At 43.6% G+C, this 22,500-nt stretch overlaps 2 protein-coding genes across 3 annotated transcripts in view; one reads left to right on the top strand and one right to left on the bottom strand.

Moving 5' to 3' along the window:
* The window catches only part of acin1b (apoptotic chromatin condensation inducer 1b), a 30,617-nt gene extending 17,651 nt beyond the window's left edge, over positions 1 to 12,966 (top strand). For both annotated transcript variants that reach the window (XM_062065981.1, XM_062065980.1), the window contains exons 7-17: positions 1,780 to 1,900; positions 5,728 to 5,773; positions 5,858 to 6,006; positions 6,077 to 6,226; positions 6,300 to 6,459; positions 7,478 to 7,623; positions 7,706 to 7,813; positions 7,892 to 7,999; positions 10,819 to 11,179; positions 11,633 to 11,730; positions 11,811 to 12,966. In XM_062065981.1, coding sequence (XP_061921965.1) covers positions 1,780 to 1,900; positions 5,728 to 5,773; positions 5,858 to 6,006; positions 6,077 to 6,226; positions 6,300 to 6,459; positions 7,478 to 7,623; positions 7,706 to 7,813; positions 7,892 to 7,999; positions 10,819 to 11,179; positions 11,633 to 11,730; positions 11,811 to 12,137 — 1,774 coding nt within the window. In that variant the 3' untranslated portion in view covers positions 12,138 to 12,966. The remainder of the gene's footprint in view (positions 1 to 1,779; positions 1,901 to 5,727; positions 5,774 to 5,857; positions 6,007 to 6,076; positions 6,227 to 6,299; positions 6,460 to 7,477; positions 7,624 to 7,705; positions 7,814 to 7,891; positions 8,000 to 10,818; positions 11,180 to 11,632; positions 11,731 to 11,810) is intronic.
* The window catches only part of ajuba (ajuba LIM protein), a 33,484-nt gene continuing 23,883 nt past the window's right edge, over positions 12,900 to 22,500 (bottom strand). Inside the window, exons 3-9 of the mRNA XM_062065983.1 lie at positions 21,834 to 21,935; positions 21,706 to 21,773; positions 21,566 to 21,628; positions 13,807 to 13,937; positions 13,677 to 13,728; positions 13,506 to 13,574; positions 12,900 to 13,442 (exon numbers count right to left, since the gene is read on the bottom strand). Of these exons, the coding sequence (XP_061921967.1) occupies positions 13,335 to 13,442; positions 13,506 to 13,574; positions 13,677 to 13,728; positions 13,807 to 13,937; positions 21,566 to 21,628; positions 21,706 to 21,773; positions 21,834 to 21,935 (593 nt within the window). The 3' untranslated portion in view covers positions 12,900 to 13,334. The remainder of the gene's footprint in view (positions 13,443 to 13,505; positions 13,575 to 13,676; positions 13,729 to 13,806; positions 13,938 to 21,565; positions 21,629 to 21,705; positions 21,774 to 21,833; positions 21,936 to 22,500) is intronic.

The raw sequence follows: 22,500 nt of genomic DNA, 5'->3' as shown, positions 1-22,500 counted from the left end.
CTTCGCCGGGGAACCTCCTCAAATTCGGTCATAATGGTCTCCGAAGGAAACAAAAACGGGTAAGAGTGCGACACAGGTATCTTTCATTCATTGTGTCCATTTCCCACGGCCCCAGGGTCGTTTTGGACAACGGGATTGCCTGTGTTTTAATTCATGTTAGCGGCGATATCTTTCTGTCTTACGTGTGATTAAAGTTGGCCATTATGGGTGTGAGCATGGGGCAATGGCGCTGTGTCTTTTGTTCGGTGAAGAGGCGAGAGGTTAGCTTTTCTCTTCGACCGGTGCCTCAAATAACACGGAAAGTAGTATGGCGTGTTTAATAAATCACGGGGCTATGATTTCATGTTCTTGTAATAATCATAACAACTATTATGACCTCTGCCGAAAAGCACAAATGTCTTATTACAGAAATAGGACCTCCCTGTTTCCATTAACACTGTTTTTTTAAGGATCATTAAACTGGATATATATGTAATGAGGGCAGCACGGTGCCTCACAATATGAATCTCCTGAGTTCAATCCCGGGCTCGGGATCTTTCTGTGTGGAGTTCTCCCCGTGACTGCATGGGTTACCCCGGGTACTCCGGCTTCCTCCCACCTCCAAAAACATACACCTGGCGATAGGTTGATTGGCAACACTAAATTGGACCTAGTGAATGTAATTAGTGTGATTGTTGGCCCTGCGATGAGGTGGCGACTGGTCCAGGGTGTACACCACCTTCCGCCCGAATGCAGCTGAGATTGGCTCCAGCACCCCCGTGACCCCGAAAGGGACAAGCTGTAGAAGATGGATGGATGGATATATGTAATGAGTGAGGTGATGTCTTTGTGGTTTTATGTAATTGTCCCACCTGACTCATTTCTGACCCCTGGGACCTTCCAACATGTATGCTGTGATTGCAAACGTGACCTAGCCTCGGTTACAATTACACCTCAGATAATTCAGATTTATGCTAGAAGTGATCTTTTTTGTCTATTCAATACTTCCTCTACTGTCATAAAAATGGGGAAGGTGTTTATGTAGCACCACAGCACAATAAAACCAGTTAGGGGATACATTTCAAGGAACTTATTGTCATACCAACACAAATAAATGGGTTATACTTGTATAGCGCTTTTCTACCTTCAAGGTACTCAAAGCTCTTTGACAGTATTTCCACATTGACCCATTCACACTCACATTCACACACTGATGGCGGGAGCTGCCATGCAAGGCGCTAACCAGCAGCCATTAGGAGCAAGGGTGAAGTGTCTTGCCCAAGGACACAACGGAGGTGGGGATTGAACCCCAGTAACCAGCAACCCTCCGATTGCTGGCACGGCCACTCTACCAACTTCGCCACGCCGCCCCATGAGACATGAGATGTGTTGGTATGACATTTCTCAGTCATTTGCATTAATCATATGACTTTTTTAGCATGTCGTGAGTTTTGACTCTGTGCATTTAAATTTGTAGTCCTTTTAGTTATTGTACAAAATATGGCGGTTATCATATGTAAGTGGCGAGAAGCAATGGCAATACAGTCATTCTCTGACTGGGCTACGTGTTTGTGTTGTTATAATTGTCTCCCAGCAGCAACTGTTTAGGTGTTAGTTGTTGTTTTTTTGCTTGAAGATCACACACACACACACACACACACACATACATACATACATACATACATACATTCGTTAGTTGTGGGACAATGTGTGGTCCCGGAGTGTCAGCCTATGTTTTTATTTATAAAAGCAACATTGTTTCTCCTCACCCTTTCCTCCAACCTTGTCCTCTTCCTACAGTGAGGTGTCCGAGCCCAGCCTGGCCGCCGTGTCGGAGGCGGAACCAGATTCTGAGAGCCCCGTGGCCCAGCAGCTGATGTCAGGAGCCGACCAAATCAATAGTGAGGGCCACCTGGAGGAGGTAAGTTAGCTGAGAGTGTGGGTTGATGGGCCGGAGCCACAGTCTCCAACTAACTTTGCATCGTCATTCACATCCACGCATGAATTGTTGACGCTTTAGTCATTTAAACGCAACACAACCTGATCCATTTGCTTTTAGTTGCAATTCTTTGTAAGTCAATGCAAATGGAGTATATTTATTTTCTTTACAAGGTTGTGTTGTCGTTGGAGTCGGGTATAGTTGTAATTCTATGTGTTTACTGCGACTAATTATTCATACCTATCTAGGGCTGGGCGATATGGCCTTTTTTTAATATCTCGATATTTTTAGGCCATATCGCGATACACAATATATATCTCGATATTTTGCCTTAGCCTTGAATGAACACTTGATACATATAATCACAGCAGTATGATGAATCTGTGTCTACATTAAAACATTCTTGTTCATACTGCATTAATATATGCTCATTTTAAACTTTCATGCAGAGAGGGAAATCACAACTAAGTCAATTTAGCAAAACGGTATTTATTAAACAGTTATTAAGCAGTGGCACAAACATTCATGTCATTTCCAAAACAGAAAGTGCAAGATTGTCCGAGACATTTTAAAACAAGCTATAGTTGCACTTTTGTGAATGATGTCACTAAGATGACATATCAAAACAACACTAAATTAAAGTGCACTTTTTGTACAGAAAGCCACTACAATAGTTTAAAACAAATAAAGCGCACTTTTGTGAATGATGACACACAAGATATTTCAATAAGTGTCACATAAAAATGAGCTGCATATCAAATAGTATATGTCCTACGGTGTTGATGTGGAAATAGTTGCTTCGGCATTTAGTTGGTGTAGCACCGAACTGAGATGTTGACATGTAAAGACATATTCCCGCTTGAAGCCAAACCACCGTCAAGACGATGGACCCCGTGCTGTTTTTCTTGAGAATTAATTATTCCTCCATTTGTTACCAGATTCGCACCTGTTTTCTCTCGTATTACCACTCAAACCACACCGTTAGCTGTTAGCATCACAGCTAACGTTACCATGTCGCAACCTGTCTGCTCTGCGAGAGCGTGTGACTTTGCTCACGTGACAGTATGTGACGTATGTAAGGAGGTGCGCTTGTTTTAAGTGTCTGTGAGAAGGAGAGACAGGAAAGAGTGAGAAACACATGCAGTTTAATGCCCCGCAGCTAAAAGCAACTGCGTGAGAACGTATACTCGAATATCACGATATAGTCATTTTTTATATCGCACAGAGACAAACCCGCGATATATCGAGTATATCAATATATCGCCCAGCCCTACACCTATCCTTCCTTATCTTTTGCAAATTGCTTTCCCATGGGCCCAAGGGTGCTGATGCTGCCGGTCCTTGGTTCTGATAGTTTTCATTGGATCATCTTTTTGCCCCACACTGCATGCCTCTCATTCATTTATGTGCTTGTCGGTGTCGGAGAAGAAGGGCCAACTGCAAAAAAAAAAAAATATATATATATATATACCCTCTCGAGTGCTTTTTTTTTACAATTGCATTAGTAACATGTTTGGCATGAAATATTTTGCTAAATTAAAGAGAGGCTGCAAAACATGCTTACTCTGTTTCACAAATGTAGCATACTCTTGTATTACTTTCAAGATACTGTATATCAGTCATTATTTTTATTTAGTTGTTTAAAGAATGATGGCGTGTTTTCATGCATCATGCCTTTTTCTTGCCTCTTTCTTCCTTTCACTGTCTCCCCCTTTCCTCTCGCCTCCTCCATCTTTAGCCTTTTGTATCCCCTCATGAAAACTTCTCTCTTATATATATATTTATGGTGTGATTGTTGTTTTAAAACCACATTGATTGCTTTGTTATGAAGGTGCCCATGCCTCTTCCATTGCCCCTAATGGTACAAGCTGCATACTACTACTACTGCCACCACCACCACCACCACCACCACCAACACCACCTCCACTTCTCCTACAACTCCTGTCGCGATATGCTCGAGTGTGCCACTGGTACCTGAGTTAGGGCCAGAGTCTGCAACCCCCTCCCCGTCCATGGCACTGTGTAAATAGGCTTCCAGTGACACTTTGAGCCAGCAGCACAGGAGCTGGCGTCAAACCACCACCGGCAGCAGTGGCAGCCATGGTAACTGCAGCCCCTGGTTGTCATGGTAACCTTGCCTCTGGGGTTGGAAGATGAGCTGCTTGCTGATCTAAACTGGACTATACTATGTGATGCTGATGAAAGACGGCGAGGAGAAAAGGAAGATTTGCGCAACATGAATTATTCCCTCCTCTCGAGCAATTTTAAGGATGATGACAGCCTGAAACAGGCAGATGTGACTGTTTTAAAAATGCCTCCAACCCCATCTTGCATTCTTTGGGATGATGTAATGACTGGAAATGTTTCCAAACACAATGGATGTGCCTTTGAATATGGAAATATATTTGCCATGAGACTATATGACACTTTTTTGAAGACACTGCTTTCCCAAGGACTACGCAGACTTTGAATGGACATAACTTCATTGACATGTCATCTATGGCTGCGCACGCTTCACTTATCACCACCTTCTCCCGCAGCCGCCTCATCAGGAGTTGAGCCTGACTCACTGGGTGTGTTGCTATCATTATTCCTCTGAACTGCTATGCTTGTGGTGTAGATGTATTTTTCTGCATCCTGTTGCATTTACACCCACAACTTGGCACTTCCCGCATTGTGCAAAAGAAGTGTTCTCTCATTTGAACTACCTAATGGATTACAATTCAAAATGCCACATCATTTAAAGGCTTCAGATTGAATTTGCACAAACTGTTGAAGTTTAGAAGCCACAGGACACCACAGCACAGCAATGGACTTTCCCAAAGACTTTTGACAAATGGATTTATAATTTACCTGGACATTTAAAGTGAACCCCATCCTCACCCTCTATTACTCACAGACTACCCAAGAAATAAGACTTTGAACAACAGTCGCTCAAGAAGCATACCCGCCCCCACACCCCTTTGAAAGACAAAAGTCCATCCCAGTGATCAGTTCCTGCACACTCAAATCGAGGCATGCCCTCACTCCTCTGCCTTCCCTGATTGGATCCTTGTTGCCTAGATACAGTACAGAGAGTCGTGCGGTTGGGCCATAGTCCAGTAAGGAAATCAGGTGTCAAATGGTACCCGGCAATAACTTAACCATGTAAAATGAATATCTTTGCAAAATAATAATTGCTAGAGAAAATAACATTTAATTGTAAATCACAGCAGTTTCTTGTACTACAGTTTTATTTTGATAGTAGAATGGTATTGCTAAAACACAAATATGGACTGAAGCTACAACAGTTTATAACTTATCAAGTTACCTTTAACTTTTTAAATGGTCTGTCTTAAAGGCTCTTTAGGGTTTTCCACCTCTGCTTCACAGAACGCCTGAAAGAACCATTTGTGCTTCTTTTGTGTTCTTATACTGACCAAATAATTAGAGCATGGGCAATTTTGAATAGGAAGTTTTAAAATATAAACACAGTAGCAACACAAATCCATTAATCTAACCCATTCAAACACGCACATGCTGTACTCTGTTTGCTTAGTCTTCATACACACCGCACACAAGGTAATCCTGGTGGTTTATCTCTGGGTCTTTGGGCAGAGGTGGAGCATGTGGGTACAATTGAAGCAGGCAAACTACTACTTTATTTTTAAGAATGTAATTTTAGTTGAACCCCCAAAAACGCTACTTTGTCACTTACCCTGTTTGACCTTCTGTTGCCCATTTGGGGTATGCACTGTTAGTTCTCATCTCACCCTCGCACCCTTTGGGGTTTCTGTATGTTCTTTTTCTGTCTCTCCCTTACTCTCCAGAGCACCACTCCAAAGGCTTTTGCTGCTCGCAAGATATCTTTGACCAGTAGGTGGCCTGAACTAGATTAAATGTCTGGATTGTGCCTCGAATGTTTTTTTACCTTCATGGTTTATTTTTTTCCCCCTACAGGCAGCAAGATGCTCCCCAACACTGCAACCGACGTAGGAGGGGGAGACGCAGACTCTGTAGCTGTGGCAGGGAGGAAGAGACGTTGGGGCTCCAGCACAGCAGTCACTTCAAAGAAGCCATCCATCAGCATCACTACCGACTCACTCAAGGTGGGTTTCTTTTAGTTATATTACAACTTATTTTTGCGGTTAATAAATCTTTACTCTCTTTGCTCGGCAGACTTTGATCCCAGATATCAAAGTAGCCCAGGAGGCCGTGGTCGACCTTCTGCTCCCTGAGGATCTGCAGATGTCCGGGGATGAGGACAACCATGACAACAGCCAGGGCGATCAGGACAAAGGCCTGAAGATCCGACGCACAGTCACACAAGTAAGAGAGGAAGGAAAGTAACGGAAGGAAGTCTTTGTTGACGGCCATGTGACGGTTTGCACCCCTTCCCCAGGTGGTCCCAGCTGACAACCAGGAGAACGGGCAGGAAGAAGTGAAAGAGAAGGAGGGCGCGATAGCAGAACGAGAAATACAACAAATTACCCCCACAGACAAACCTAAGAAAAGTGTTTCCGATGAGACATGTGACAAGCCTGATACTGAGCCAAAGAAAGGTGAAGTTAAAAGTTCGAAGGCCCATTTTAAATTATTTTTTAATTGTTAGTAAGTCTCAGGGGTATCATAATACCATATTTGGAAGTGTACATTGATGATGTAATTTAGACCGTTTGAAAGCACTTTTAGTAACCCTAATGGGAACACAGTTTGTGTGTGTCTGTAGCGTTAATGATATTGAAGTTTGTTGTCTCCAACAAAGTGTGTCTCTCCAAGAAGCACTTGATGTACTTTTTACAAATGCAGTTTAGCTCTCCACTTGATTAACACTGAAGGGGACAGAGGACACAGATGGTTAGCAGAACCAGTATAGCTATGTGAGCTACAATGCTAACATTAAAGTCACATTCAGTGGCCTAGTGGTGTTAATTTTAAGTACGACTCAATTCACTCACCTACTCAGTGGCCTTGTGGTTAGAGTGTCCGCCCTGAGATCGGTAGGTTTTGAGTTCAAACCCCGGCCGAGTCATACCAAAGACTATAAAAATGGGACCCATTACCTCCCTGCTTTGCACTCAGCATCAAGGGTTGGAATTGGGGGTTAACTCACCAAAAATGATTCCCGGGTGCGGCACCGCTGCTGCCCACTGCTCCCCTCACCTCCCAGGGGGTGAACAAGGGGATGGGTCAAATGCAGAGGACAAATTTCACCACCCCTAGTGTGTGTAACATTCATTGGTACTTTAACTTAACTTAACAGAATCATGCTAGGTCAGCCTATTTGCTGCAGAAAAACAAAATGATCAAACTTACAACTCTAGTGTCTGTAGATGACTGGCAGATATTTGAAGATGTGTAGAGAAGCACACTTTTTTATGAGGGTGGAGGGTTTTTGAATGACTCCATGAAAAGCAGCAACTTCAAAAGTGCCCATTTGAGCACGTTTTCTCTCAAAAAGGAAGGAAACAAGACACGATAGATATTTTTCTTGTTTGGTGCTCATACAGGTTCTAAGGACTTTTGCATAAAGGGGGGCCTATTTTAAACTTTTCATTCATTTCTCGCTCCTATTTTCAGTTTCCCCCAGTGACAGTTTAGTGCGTCGCTCCATCAGTCAACAGAGGTCTGGAATGTCTGTCACTATAGACGACCCTATCCGGTCCACCAGGCAGCCCTCACCTCCACGAGGCAAACTTTCCAACATTATCCATGTGACAAACCTGGTAGGTTTGGAATTGATTAGTGAAGTCTGTCTGACCTACACCATGCCTAACCATACTCAAAGTTTATTTTGTGTGTTTACAGGTCCGACCATTCACATTGGACCAACTCAAAGAGCTGCTGAAACAGACAGGTAGTGTGGTGGAAGAAGGCTTCTGGATCGACAAGATCAAGTCACACTGCTACGTCACAGTAAGCCCCAAACTCATTCTCACCATTGGACATTTGAGACATGTGTCTGCTGCTTATTGCTTTGTACGATCCTTCCAGTATGCTACAACAGAGGAGGCAGTGGCCACCAGAGCTGCTCTCCATGGAGTCAAATGGCCTCAGAGCAATCCCAAAGTGCTCAGTGTGGACTTTTGTGAACAGGATGAGGTAACCAAGGCTTCTTCACACTACTGTCCATCTTTGCCTACTCACAGTTCAGCATTTGCTCTCCCACATTGATTTGGATTTCTATTCTCTACTTTAAATTGTACATTTTAAAACTTGTAGACTTTCTATTTAAGTTATCATAAAAAACAAAGGGGTTAGATTCCGCTGTCTGAAGGGGGAAAAAGTACTGCAGTTTTGAATTCAGCAGTGGGCGCTGTGGCACAAATTACATTTCTTGATTTTCCAGCACTGAAAGAAAGATGCTTTGACAAAACGTGATGTTGTGTAACTACATAATTTGTTGGTGGAATACTGTATTTCTTTCTTAATGTGAAATACGGAATTTAAAGGGGACCTATTCCGAAAAAACAACTTTTCTTAACTGATGGTACCTGCTTTTGTGTACTTGGGTTCCCCAGGAGACCCGAAAATTTTACTTCCGCCAAACGAGCCGTCAGGAATATGCTCTGACTTAAGACATTTTCTGACCTTTGATGCCAGTGGATATCTCCTTTATATATGGTAGAAATGTACCCGAAGACTGCGATTCCACCATTGAAGTACAACATTATAGTCTATAAGCTTATTTTTCTTCTTGTTTTGGATCAGACCGGCTCGTAAATGCACTTGAATCCTCTGTTGTCATTTCTAATTAAGTAGCTTATAGTTCAAAACATATACGGTATGTCAGACTCCATAGGAAAGCGCAAAAACTAAAACTACATCCAGTAGTTTTTGTGCATTTACCCAGTCGAAGTAGAGGCAGTAAATAAGACCGCCCACAAAACAGCACACTCTGAAGAGACGGTTAGAAAGCGACTTGAATACGGTCTGTAAAACATTAACTATGCAACATTTTAACCAAAGAATAACTATTACACATGTACAACACAAGGAAGTGTTTTAAATGTAAAAACAAATTATAGGTTGCCATTTTATTAGGCTCTCTTTAAACTTGACACCAAATCTGTTTTTTTTCCCTCAAGGGAGACACAGCATTTGCCAGTCTAAGGCCATGTCCAAACGAACGCGGAGAGTTTGAAAAATGCATATTTGGGGTTAAAACGATCTCCATCCACACAAGTGTAGTTTCAAAACTGTCTGTCTACACACAAATGCATAAACCTGCTGTCATGCACATTATGTCCAATCAGAAGCTTAGAAAAAGCAGCCACAGCTGATTTGGTGGCATTACACCTATGTTATTATACTGTTTGATATACTAGACATAAAATGACATGTACATTATTTTTAAAACCAGCTTGCATTTACACCGAGCTCTGGGAATAATGTAAATCTTTTTTTTTTGTATTTAAAGCTCGCATGCACGCCTGTGCTGCTGCAACCCAAATGATAACATCTTTAATCAGCAACATGGTGAGATATTACATGTGGAGTGAAGTGTACATTGTTTCTCAAATTAGCACGCACTAACGAGCCAAGGAAGCCATTTTGCACGTTTAAGTGCCTATAAGCGCACAGACGTGCGTGTGCTGCTGCAAAACTCTTGTGGAATTATAATGCATTAAATGATCAATATAGAGATAGATGTGCATTGACATTAACAAGAAGGAAGTAGACATGTTTTTTTAGTCGTTCGGGCACGTTACATGCGCCCGACTCCTATACAAATGGAAGCAACACACGTAAATTGACTTAATAATCTGTCATCCAATAAGGATTAAAAACATGCATCTTGCATCTTTTTTTTTGAGACAAAGCAGAAAGTCTTGCATGTCAAAGTTGTCTAATCAGGTGGAGGTATCGTATCCAAAACAGCTGACTGTCATTAGCGCTGGCGGGACTGTCGCAAAGCCTGTTTTGATGCGTCTTTTTTTGTCAACGTTGAGTGAAAATACATTTACGGTCAAACACACAGTAAATCCTCTTAAAGTGTGTTTAAAGGTAGCAAGGCAGTGTTGTTGAGATTTGAAAATGACAAGAGGTGTGGACAAGAGGCCTAAACGCAGAGATAAGTATGCGTTTATTAAGTATCTGAATTCATGTGGACATGCCCTAAATGTTCCAAAGTGCATCAAATCAGATATCTGCACATCAGATTTGGGCCACATCAGGTGGTAGTCTGAATCTGTCTAGAGTCTGATCTGTTCTAATGTGACTGCAATCTAAATGGCAATGCGACCTGTTTGCGACTTTTTCCTCATCTTTAGTCGAGCTACTTCAAAGACACGGCGAGCCAGCGAAAGTGGATATGTCATCACAACACAACATCCGATTTCGGCAGCACTGTTTCCAAATGTTCTGTATATGTATGTATTGGTATCCGTGGGGTCTTAAAATGTCTTAAATCCAACTATTTGAATTTAGGGCCTTTTTAAAATGTCAAAAATTATTCTAAAATCTCTTTTGGGACGGCGTGGCGAAGTTGGTAGAGTGGCTGTGCCAGCAATCGGAGTGTTGCTGGTTACTGGGGTTCAATCCCCACCTTCTACCTTCCTAGTCACGTCTGTTGTGTCCTTGGGCAAGACACTTCACCCTTTGCCTCTGATGGCTGCTGGTTAGCGCCTTGCATGGCAGCTCCCTCCATCAGTGTGTGAATGTGTGTGTGAATGTGGAAATACTGTCAAAGCGCTTTGAGTACCTTGAAGGTAGAAAAGCGCTATACAAGTATAACCCATTTATCATTATCATTTATCATTTATTTTGTAATGTTTAAAAAAAAAAATCTGATTTAGTCCACTCTAGCCTGCAGTGTAAACATAATCTTAGAGTATCAAAATACTTTGTGTACAGCAAAGATCTACTGTATTCTCCAAATTAGTGCCATTCCAGAACTTTTTCTTCTCTGTCCTATGCAGCTGGACTTTCACAAAGGTATCCTAAAGCCAAAAAAAGAGGAGAATCACTTCCCTCAGCTGGCCCCTCACCAGATTCGGCTTCCCCCACTCATGCCAGAACGGGACAAGGAAATTGAGCGAGACCGAGGCAGAGACCGTGACCGTGACCGAGGAGCGCCACTGGTACGGGACCTGTTGGCTGAGCGCCAGAGAGAAATGGAGCGGAGAGAACGCGCTCGCGGGGAACGCGAGTGGGACCGCGACAAGATCCGTGAATTTGCGAAGCCGGGAGAGGAGGAGCAGCGACGTTCCAGGTCCCGTGACAGAGAGCGGAGGCGGCGAGAGAGGGCAAAGAGTAAGGAGAGGAGGACTGAAAAGAAGGGTAAGACATCAAGATGACATTTGTGGCGCCCTCTGTGGATTGTGGTCAAAATGCTTTGGAAGATAAAGCTAGCATTCAAGTTCTACAGATATTCACTAAATAGTCAATGCCTTATGGACAATAAGTTGCAAAGACATTATGCTCAAGGGTAGCCGTGTTTTTAACCAATTTTTCTCACACACATGTACTTATCAGTTCCCTAAAAATGTCAGCCAGTCTTTGCTGTTTTTGCACCATGAGATACAGTTAGCGTTACTCTGTGAAAAATTTCAAGTCAAACAAACTTATGGGGTTTAATAACCACCATGTGTTATTTGTCAGAATAAATAATAGCACAGGGAACAGATTAGGGGTGCACTTGTGCACAGCACTACGAAGGTAGCAGAAACACAATGGTGAATTAAAAGCTACAAAAATGTATTTGCTAATGGAGAGTGTTTTTGTTACCAATAGAGAAGGCAGAAGAGGCTCCTGCAAAGCTTCTGGATGACTTGTTCCTCAAGACCAAAGCAGCTCCGTGTATATACTGGCTGCCCCTCACAGAAGAACAGGTTGGCATTTGACTACTGTGGGTTTTTTTTTTTTTACTGTAGGGCCCTAGTAACACACCTGTACGTTTGTCTCTTACAAGGCTGTGCAAAGGCTGTTAGAACGGGGTGAGCGTCAAAAGGAACGCGAGCGACGGCTCAAGGAGCAGAAGGAAGAAGAGGAAAAAAAGCGAGTAGAAGAGAGGAAGGAGAGGTTAAAAACCCGGGAGAAAGAAGGTGGCAGTGCGACAATAGGCAGCAGGGGAACTGGTGGCCGAGGAGCCGATGCCGACCGAGACAAGGAGCGAGGCTGGAATGCAGACGGAGACAGGAGGAGGGAAGGTGACCGTCGTTCCGGGCAACCCACAACAGCCACTGACGCTGGGTGGCGGTCTCGTAGCCGAAGCGACACCAGAGACCGGCGCCGCTGAAGCAGACAAAGAATTCTCAGGACTTTGAATCTATCGCAACTGGACTTTTTAGGTTGTCTTAGTGGATGTTTCGCTTTCATCAGTTCATGTTCAAAGACTAGATAGGACAGCTCTAGCCCAGCATAAACAAAATGTCTTCTAAGATAAACTGAACAGTCCAGCGGGGATGGAGAATACAATGACCTGGATGAGTGAAAATATTCACAGGCAGATACGAGGTAAGAAGAGTACGCCTCAGCCTGCTCAGTTTAAAATGGTCTACTGAAGTCCGCTTCCTGTTAAAACGTTTCATTGTTTCCCCACTGGAGGGCAGACTTCCTCCTTGTAAAGGTTATGTTTTTAACTGGCATCCATTGCAGAAAAGATGGAGGGGGCAGTGTTCTCAAGGTTTAGAAGCCTTCTTTTTTTCTCCTTTCTTTTAAAGTTCTGTGGTTCCACAGTTTATTCCTCCCAAAGCCCTGTAATAAAGTCGAAAATAGATATCCTGTCCTTCAAACATTACCTATAAGCAGTTTGTGTTTGGCTCACTTCCACTAGTTTATTTTAATGTTTAATTTTAACACTTTATCTTACTGTCCCAACTAAGTTAGGAAAATGTGATAGGTAATATCAAATGCTGGATTTGAGTCCTGGTTTGTCTTTAGAGGGCGTGTATCAGGATGATAAACATTAAGATGCTCACATGTCAATCATATATAAATATTCAAATAAAGGTTTGTATTCTGATAGCTCCATTTTGTAACATTTTAATTGTTGTAGTTGATTGTTTGTCTCCTGCAAGTACTTATTGTATTGCAAGTTCCATAAAAGAAATGAATAAATTTTAAAGCAAATTCCCTGTTGAGCCATCAATACCAATCAAGACAATATAGAATGCTGTCAATTTCATCCACTAGTCAACACAATTTATTACAGCATACAGAAACGACAGTCCAATACAAATCTCTTACAGTAAAGTTAAGTGCAAAATGTTTGCTATTTAAAAACAATGTACAGAGTTTAGCAGTATCCCTTGTTCTTCTACAGTAGAGGAGCAGTAGTCTCTTCCATGTTCCCTTTATAACCCACAGTACAGAAGAACAGCAGGTGGCACTATGTCAAGGAGGGGGGGGATTCAAGTCAAAGCTGTGAGAAAGTCTTAATATCAGCAGTTGCATGATGAGAATTAAAACAAAACAAAAAAAAGCAGGATGGTCCTCAGTGTGTGCTGCACACTCTGCTCATGTGGCACGGGTGGCACAGGAGATGAGAGTCCAGCGGGAAGCACTGCGAGCCGGGCTTATCGGAGAGCTGCTTGCCACACTCCTGGGTCAGATAAGGAAGGGAGGTCAGCTTGCAAACGACAAAGGGAAAACAAAAAGTCCTCACCTCACAGTGGTAACACTCAAAGTGGTAGTCCTTGTTCATGGACACAACCCTGAGGATCTCCTCACTGCCCTGATGATGCACAGGAACATTCCAATTAATTTACATTAGTGTCATGTACACATGTATTTTTTCTATGTATATTGGTGTACTTTATTGTATTACATTTCTAACCTCGGTTGGTAAGATGGGTTGAAGACAGGCCGCACACTTTGGTGCAAAAGTCCTGCAAAATGAACACAGACCATAAGAAACAAGGAGAAGTACAAAATGTCACTTTTTTCTTCATTAAGTCTGCTCTCACTTGTTGTAGTCGGCCACGCAGTAGATGTGGCTGTGTTGGTCCACGGTGAAGGGCACGCCGTCCAGGGCTTTGGCACACACCACGCAGCGGAAACACCCTGGATGGTAGGAGTTCCCCATGGCTTGCAAGATCTGAGGTCACAAAGCTTGATGTATTATTACTCTCACGAAAGGAGACTGTAAGTACACTATTTGAAGCACAAAGAGAAGATAAGAATATGGAGGACAAAGTGAACTTTTCAATGGTGTTTAACAGTAATGTAGAGTTTATAAGCACCGAATATATCTCCGACTTTAATCTTCATCTTAAAATAAAAATGAGGTAGTTATAGATGTAAGGATCGTAAGTTTGCTCATTTAACCAAATCGAGCACGTTGTTAAACAGTCACTCTGTTAGCATTGTAGCTAACATGGCTGTGCTAGTGTTGCTACTGTTTGTGTTCATCAAATTCTTGACTTAAGAGTGTCCCAACTTTAAAGTGTTTTTAGATCATTTCAAGTCATCCCTGCTTTTAGGTGGTGTAGCAAATGTCACAGTGAACCCTATAACAGGGGCGCATCTTTTCCACTGCAGAAGGGCCCAGTGAAATATTTACACTGAACTATTACTCTTACACTTGTTTTTAATCATATTCAATCGTTATAACCTTCTTACAGTTTAACATGATAAACCATGTCGTATTATATGAAACCAATCACAAAGATTATCTAGGCTTACATTACAAAACATTTATTATACATAATCAAATCCATCCATCCATCTTCTTCCGCTTATCTGAGGTCGGGTTGCGGGGGCTGCAGCCTAAGCAGGGAAGCCCAGACTTCCCTCTCCCCGGCCACCTCGTTCAGCTCTTCCCGGGAGATCCCCAGGCGTTCCCAGGCCAACTGGGAGACATAGTCTTCCCAACGGCCTCCTACCGGTCAGACGTGCCTAAACACCTCCCTAGGGAGGTGTTCGGGTGGCATCCTGACCAGATGCCCGAACCACCTCATCTGGCTCCTCTCGATGGGGAGGAGCAGCGGCTTTACTTTGAGCTCCCCCCGGATGGCAAAGCTTCTCACCCTATCTCTAAGGGAGAGCCCCGCCACCCGGCGGAGGAAACTCATTTCGGCCGCTTGTACCCGTGATTTTGTCCTTTCTGTCATAACCCAAAGCTCAGGACCATAGGTGAGGATGGGAACGTAGCTCGACCGGTAAATTGAGAGCTTTGCCTTCCGGCTCAGCTCCTTCTTCACCACAACGGATCGATACAGCGTCCGCATTACTGAAGACGCCGCACCGATCCGCCTGTCGATCTCACGATCAACTCTTCCCTCACTCGTGAACAAGACTCCGAGGTACTTGAACTCCTCCACTTGGGGCAGGGTCTCCTCCCCATCCCGCAGATGGCACTCCACCCTTTTCCGGGCGAGAACCATGGACTCGGACTTGGAGGTGCTGATTCTAATCCCTGTTGCTTCACACTCGGCTGCAAACCGATCCAGTGAGAGCTGAAGATCCTGGCCAGATGAAGCCATCAGGACCACATCACCTGCAAAAAGCAGAGACCTAATCCTGCAGCCACCAAACCGGATCCCCTCAACGCCCTGACTGCACCTAGAAATTCTGTCCATAAAAGTTATGGCGGACTGCCACAATCAGAACACAGGACTTCCCGAGGAGCACAGTTGAATGCCTTCTCCAAGTCCACAAAGCACATGTAGACTGGTTGGGAAAACTCCCATGCACCCTCAAGGACCCTGACGAGAGTATAGAGCTGGTCCACAGTTCCACGACCAGGTTGAAAACCGCACTGTTCCTCCTGAATCCGAGGTTCGACTATCCGGCGTAGCCTCCTCTCCAGTACACCTGAATAGACCTTACCGGGAAGGCTGAGGAGTGTGATCCCACGATAGTTGGAACACACCCTCTGGTTCCCCTTCTTAAAGAGAGGAACCACCACCCCGGTCTGCCAATCCAGAGGTACTGCCCCCGATGTCCATGCGATGTTGCAGAGTCTTGTCAACCAAGACAGCCCCACAGCATCGAGAGCCTTAAGGAACTCCGGGCGGATCTCATCCACCCCCGGGGCTCTGCCACCAAGGAGCTTTTTAACTACCTCAGCAACCTCAGCCCCAGAAATAGGAGAGCCCCAGGCACTGCTTCCTCATAGGAAGACATGTTGGTGGGATTAAGGAGGTCTTCGAAGTAATCCCCCCACCGATCCACAACATCCGCAATCGATGTCAGCAGAACACCATCCTCACCATACACGGTGTTGACAGTGCACTGTTTCCCCTTCCTGAGGCGGCGGATGGTGGTCCAGAATCGTTTCGAAGCTGTCCGGAAGTCGTCTTCCATGGCTTCCCCGAACTCCTCATATGTCCGAGTTTTTGCCTCCGCGACCGCTGAAGCCGCACACCGCTTGGCCTGTCGGTACCTGTCCGCTGCCTCTGGAGTCATATGAGCCCAAAGGACCCTATAGGACTCTTTCTTCAGCTTGACGGCATCCCTCACTGCCGGTGTCCACCAGCGGGTTCTAGGATTACCGCCATGACAGGCACCAACTACCTTGCGGCCACAGCTCCAATCAGCCGCCTCGTCAATAGAAGTGCGGAACATGGTCCACTCGGACTCAATGCCCAGGACCTCCCTCGTGACATGTTCAAAGTTCTTCCGAAGGTGGGAATTGAACCTCTCTCTGACAGGAGACTCTGCTAGACGTTCCCAGCAGACCCTCACAATGCGTATCGGCCTGCCAGGTCTGTCCGGTATCCTCCCCCACCACTGCAGCCAACTCACCACCAGGTGGTGATCGGTAGAAAGCTCCGCCCCTCTCTTCACCCGAGTGTCCAAAACATGAGGCCGCAAATCCGATGACACAACTACAAAGTCGATCATGGAACTGCGGCCTAGGGTGTCCACGTTCACGTCACTCTTGATACATCTCAACTTTGCTGTTAAAAAATAAATAAAATAAGGGCGTACACCAGGCTTTTGTGCATAAATTAATACGTGAAGCCTCTGCTCTTACTCGCTGGCATTTACTTATAGCTAGAGATCGACATAGCTTTGTTTTTCCAACCACGGGAAGGAAGGAAGTGGATTATGTTCAATGTTAAAGAAATACATCATCAAAAACATGATGGAGCATGTAGCTCCCTAAATTGGTGAAGCAATTTGAGCGTACCACGGCGAGTCTGCGCCCTACTGAAGCAGAATGAGTAAATAATGCCAGCCAAGAATGTTAAAACAATATCTCAACGTGGAGATGTGTCCATGAAAATGTGGAAGAGCTGCTGATGGTGTGTTTGGCGAAGAAGCAGCAGGAAGGAGACGCCATAATAGCCCACTTTCCAAAGCAAACTGTACATGGTTATTGCAATACTTCATAAAAGTACTGGAGTTGTTTGTACTACATTCTATTTTATGTATTGTTTTTCCAAACCATGTTTCCTATCGAGAAGTTTGCTTTTCTTTTTAAAAAGGCATGTTGGATGTTAAAAATGTTTTGAGTTAAGAGCGCCATCCCAGAACTACAAAACCAGCGAAGTTGGCACGTTGTGTAATTTGTAAATAAAAACAGAATACAATGATTTGCAAATCATTTAACTTATATTCAATTGAATAGACTGCGAAGACAAGATATATAATGTTCGAACTGAGAATAATCATTAACTTAGAATTTAATGGCAGCAACACATTGCAAAAAAGTTGGCACAGGGGCATTTTTACCACTGTGTTACATGGCCTTTCCTTTTAACAACACTCAGTAAACGTTTGGGAACTGAGGAGACCAATTTTTTAAGCTTTTCAGGTGGAATTATTTCCCATTCTTGCTTGATGTACAGCTTAAGTTGTTCAACAGTCTCCATTGTGGTATTTTACGCTTCATATTGTGCCACACATTTTCAATGGGAGACCGGTCTGAACTACAGGCAGGCCAGTCTAGTACCCGCACTCTTTTACTATGAAGCCACGCTGTTGTAACACGTGGCTTGGCATTGTCTTGCTGAAATAAGCAGGGGCGTCCATGATAACATTGCTTGGATGGCAACATATGTTGCTCCAAAACCTGTATGTACCTTTCAGCATTAATGGTGCCTTCACAGATGTGTAAGTTACCCATGCCTTGGGCACTAATACACCCCCATACCATCACAGATGCTGGCTTTTCAACTTTGCGCCTATGACAATCCGAATGGTTCTTTTCCTCTTTGTTCTGGAGGACACATTGTCTACAGTTTCCAAAAACAATTTCAAATGTGGACTCGTCAGACCACAGAACACTTTTCATCGGTCCATCTTAGATGAACTCGGGCCCAGCGAAGCCGGCAGCGTTTCTGGGTGTTGTTGATAAATGGCTTTTCCTTTGCATAGTAGTGTAGCGACGAACCGTAGTTACTGACAGTGGTTTTCTGAAGTGTTCCTGAGCCCATGTGGCGATATCCTTTACACACTGATGTTGCTTTTTGATGCAGTACTGCCTGAGGAATCCAAAGTCTGTAATATCATCGCTTACGTGCAGTGACTTCTCCAGATTCTCTGAACCTTCTGATGATATTACAGACCGTAGATGGTGAAATCCCTAAATTCCTAGCAGTAGCTGGTTGAGAAATGTTGTTCTTTAAACTGTTGGACAATTTGCTCACGCATTTGTTGACAAAGTGGTGACCCTCGCCCCATCCTTGTTTGTGAATGACTGAGCATTTCATGGAATCTACTTTTATACCCAATCATGGCACCCACCTGTTCCCATTAGCCTGTTCACCTGTGGGATGTTCCAAATAAGTGTTTGATGAGCATTCCTCAACTTTTTTGCCACTTGTGCCAGCTTTTTTGAAACATGTTACAGGCATCCAATTCCAAATGAGCTAATATTTGCAAAAAAGAAAGTTTTCCAGTTTGAACAAGGGAAACTTCGGTTTTTTTCAACCTGGGCCCTGTTTTCATAATTTTTTCTGTATATGTGAGTGCTGGATAAAACATTTTTTGAGGTCGCGCCAGTATTGAGCAGGGCAGGCAGCCTCCAGCCCAGCTAACGCTCGTACACAGGGCAACTGGCTCTCGTCAAAATTCGGCCTATAAACATGCATTTTTTTCACACTGACAGGCTCAGATAGTTACAATGAGTGTCCGACAACATACTAGAAAGGAGAAATTAACGTATGTCTCTACCTTTAGCTGGAGATCGCTGTTTGTTGTGAGCTGTGTCCAAATCTCACCACGCTACAAATCTCGTTCCGAAATCTCGCGATAACTCGCGACAAAACACCGGTGGAAAAACAGTTCACATCAGGCAAAAATTCAGCCATGACAGACAAACAAACAAACTTTTCTATAAAACTAAAATAACAGTCTTCGGTAATCCAACAGAAAATCACTTCAGTCATCTCTCTTCACCTCAGTCAGGTAACTGTTTTTCCACCGGTGTTTTGTCGCGAGTTATCGCGAGATTTCGGAACGAGATTTGTAGCGTGGTGAGATTTGGACACAGCTCACAACAAACAGCGATCTCCAGCTAAAGGTAGAGACATACGTTAATTTCTCCTTTCTAGTATGTTGTCGGACACTCATTGTAACTATCTGAGCCTGTCAGTGTGAAAAAAATGCATGTTTATAGGCCGAATTTTGACGAGAGCCAGTTGCCCTGTGTACGAGCGTTAGCTGGGCTGGAGGCTGCCTGCCCTGCTCAATACTGGCGCGACCTCAAAAAATGTTTTATCCAGCACTCACATATACAGAAAAAATTATGAAAACAGGGCCCAGGTTGAAAAAAACCGAAGTTTCCCTTTAAGTATCTTGTCTTTGCAGTCTATTCAATTGAATATAAGTTGAAAAGGATTTGCAAATCATTGTATTCTGTTTTTATTTACGTTTTACACAACGTGCCAACTTCGCTGGTTTTGGATTATGTAATTGGGCTGGTGAGTTGAGGTACTACTGTATTTCTCATTCACTATCGTGGCACATTGGACACGTATTTAAAATGTCCGAAATATGGGACATTTACAGCAAAATCTGCTTCCGAAGTACAAACCCCGTTTCCATATGAGTTGGGAAATTGTGTTAGATGTAAATATAAACGGAATACAATGATTTGCAAATCCTTTTCAACCCATATTCAATTGAATGCACTACAAAGACAACATATTTGATGTTCAAACTCATAAACTTTATTTTTTTTTTTGCAAATAATAATTAACTTAGAATTTCATGGCTGCAACACGTGCCAAAGTAGTTGGGAAAGGGCATGTTCACCACTGTGTTACATGGCCTTTCCTTTCAAGAACACTCAGTAAACGTTTGGGAACTGAGGAGACACATTTTTTAAGCTTCACAGGTGGAATTCTTTCCCATTCTTGCTTGATGTACAGCTTAAGTTGTTCGACAGTCCGGGGGTCTCCGTTGTGGTATTTTAGGCTTCATAATGCGCCACACATTATCAATGGGAGACAGGTCTGGACTACCGGCAGGCCAGTCTAGTACCCGCACTCTTTTACTATGAAGCCACGTTGATGTAACATGTGGCTTGGCATTGTCTTGCTGAAATAAGCAGGGGCGTCCATGGTAACGATGCTTGGATGACAACATATGTTGCTCCAAAATCTGTATGTACCTTTCAGCATTAATGGTGCCTTCACAGATGTGTAAGTTACCCATGTCTTGGGCACTAATACACCCCCATACCATCACAGATGCTGGCTTTTCAACTTTGCGCCTATAACAATCCGGATGGTTCTTTTCCTCTTTGGTCCGGAGGACACGACGTCCACAGTTTCCAAAAACAATTTGAAATGTGGACTCGTCAGAACCCTTTTCCACTTTGTATCAGTCCATCTTAGATGAGCTCAGGCCCAGCGAAGCCGACGGCGTTTCTGGGTGTTGTTGATAAACGGTTTTCGCCTTGTATAGGAAAATTTTAACTTGCACTTACAGATGTAGCGACCAACTGTAGTTACTGACAGTGGGTTTCTGAAGTGTTCCTGAGCCCATGTGGTGATATCCTTTACACACTGATGTCGCTTGTTGATGCAGTACAGCCTGAGGGATCGAAGGTCACGGGCTTAGCTGCTTACGTGCAGTGATTTCTCCAGATTCTCTGACCCCTTTGATGATATTACGGAGCGTAGATGGTGAAATCCCTAAATTCCTTGCAATAGCTGGTTGAGAAAGGTTTTTCTTAAACTGTTCAACAATTTGCTCACGCATTTGTTGACAAAGTGGTGACCCTCGCCCCATCCTTGTTTGTGAATGACTGAGCATTTCATGGAATCTACTTTTATACCCAATCATGGCACCCACCTGTTCCCAATTTGCCTGCTCACCGGTGGGATGTTCCAAATAAGTGTTTGATGAGCATTCCTCAACTTTATCAGTATTTATTGCCACCTTTCCCAACTTCTTTGTCACGTGTTGCTGGCATCAAATTCTAAAGTTAATGATTATTTGCACAAAAAGAAAGGTTTATCAGTTTGAACATCAAATATGTTGTCTTTGTAGCATATTCAACTGAATATGGGTTGAAAATGATTTGCAAATCATTGTATTCCGTTTATATTTACACCTAACACAATTTCCCAACTCATATGGAAACGGAGTTTGTATATGTTCTCTCAGACTCCATGTTGGTCAGAATGCTCTAATATGGTCCGAATGTCTTTGTTTGTGGTACAAACACAGGCAAACATTCCAGCGAAAGTTCGTTGTGGGAAACCAGAAGGACCGTCCCCCACACCCGCATGTCCCAAGTGACTGAGGTATGTTCCCACAACTCACCTGTTCCAGAATGAGGTGTCCACACACATTGCACTTCTCGGCAGCAGCCTGGAATCCTGAAAACTGCGACGGAGGACGAGAATGTTGTGATCAGAACGAATGGGGGAAAAAAACAAAACCCATCCTGAGACCAAGCTTACCATGTAGTCCTCTTTGCAATACACTGAGCCGTTGACGTTGTAGAAGTCCTTGTTCCTCAAGGTGCGCCCTGTGACAAAGAGATACTCAGAACGGCTCAAAAATATTAGTCCGGAGAAGGTCCACTCACCACAGGAGACGCAGGTAAAGCAGCGAGTGTGGTAAAGGGTCTCCAAAGCCTGGCAGGCGTTGTCCGCTCCGTACACACCTTTTCCACACTTGACACAGGTCCCTGCATAAACATACAAAGGCTTTTTTTTATTTAATTCAACTGCTCGCCGTCTGACCATCAGGGGACGCAAGTCGTGAAATCCAAGCCAAAGTGTCGATGCTTGTAGAGACATAGCAAGGGATTTCACACCCAGGACGCTGACATTAAAGCCCAAATCCGCCTAGCAACAGTGAAGCCTTTTTTTTCTTATGACAGACACCACATGGTAGTGCTGTTACTAACCCCTCATATGTTTACTTGAAATTAGAGATGTCCGATAATATCAGCCTGCCGATATTATCAGCCGATAAATGCTTTAAAATGTAATATCGGAAATTATCGGTATCGTTTTTTTAATTATCTGTATCGGGTTTTTTTGTGTTTTTTTTATTAAATCAACATAAAAACACAAGATACACTTACAATTAGTACACCAACCCAAAATTCACACTCATTCACACAAAAGGGTTGTTTCTTTCTGTTATTAATATTCTGGTTGCTACATTATATATCAATAAATATCAATACAGTCTGCAAGGGATACAGTCCGTAAGCACACATGATTGTGCGTGCTGCTAGTCCTCTA

This window comes from Entelurus aequoreus, linkage group LG12 (assembly GCF_033978785.1).
Source record: "Entelurus aequoreus isolate RoL-2023_Sb linkage group LG12, RoL_Eaeq_v1.1, whole genome shotgun sequence".
NCBI classification, from domain to species: domain Eukaryota; kingdom Metazoa; phylum Chordata; class Actinopteri; order Syngnathiformes; family Syngnathidae; genus Entelurus; species Entelurus aequoreus.
This window is presented reverse-complemented; position numbering and strand designations above follow the sequence as displayed.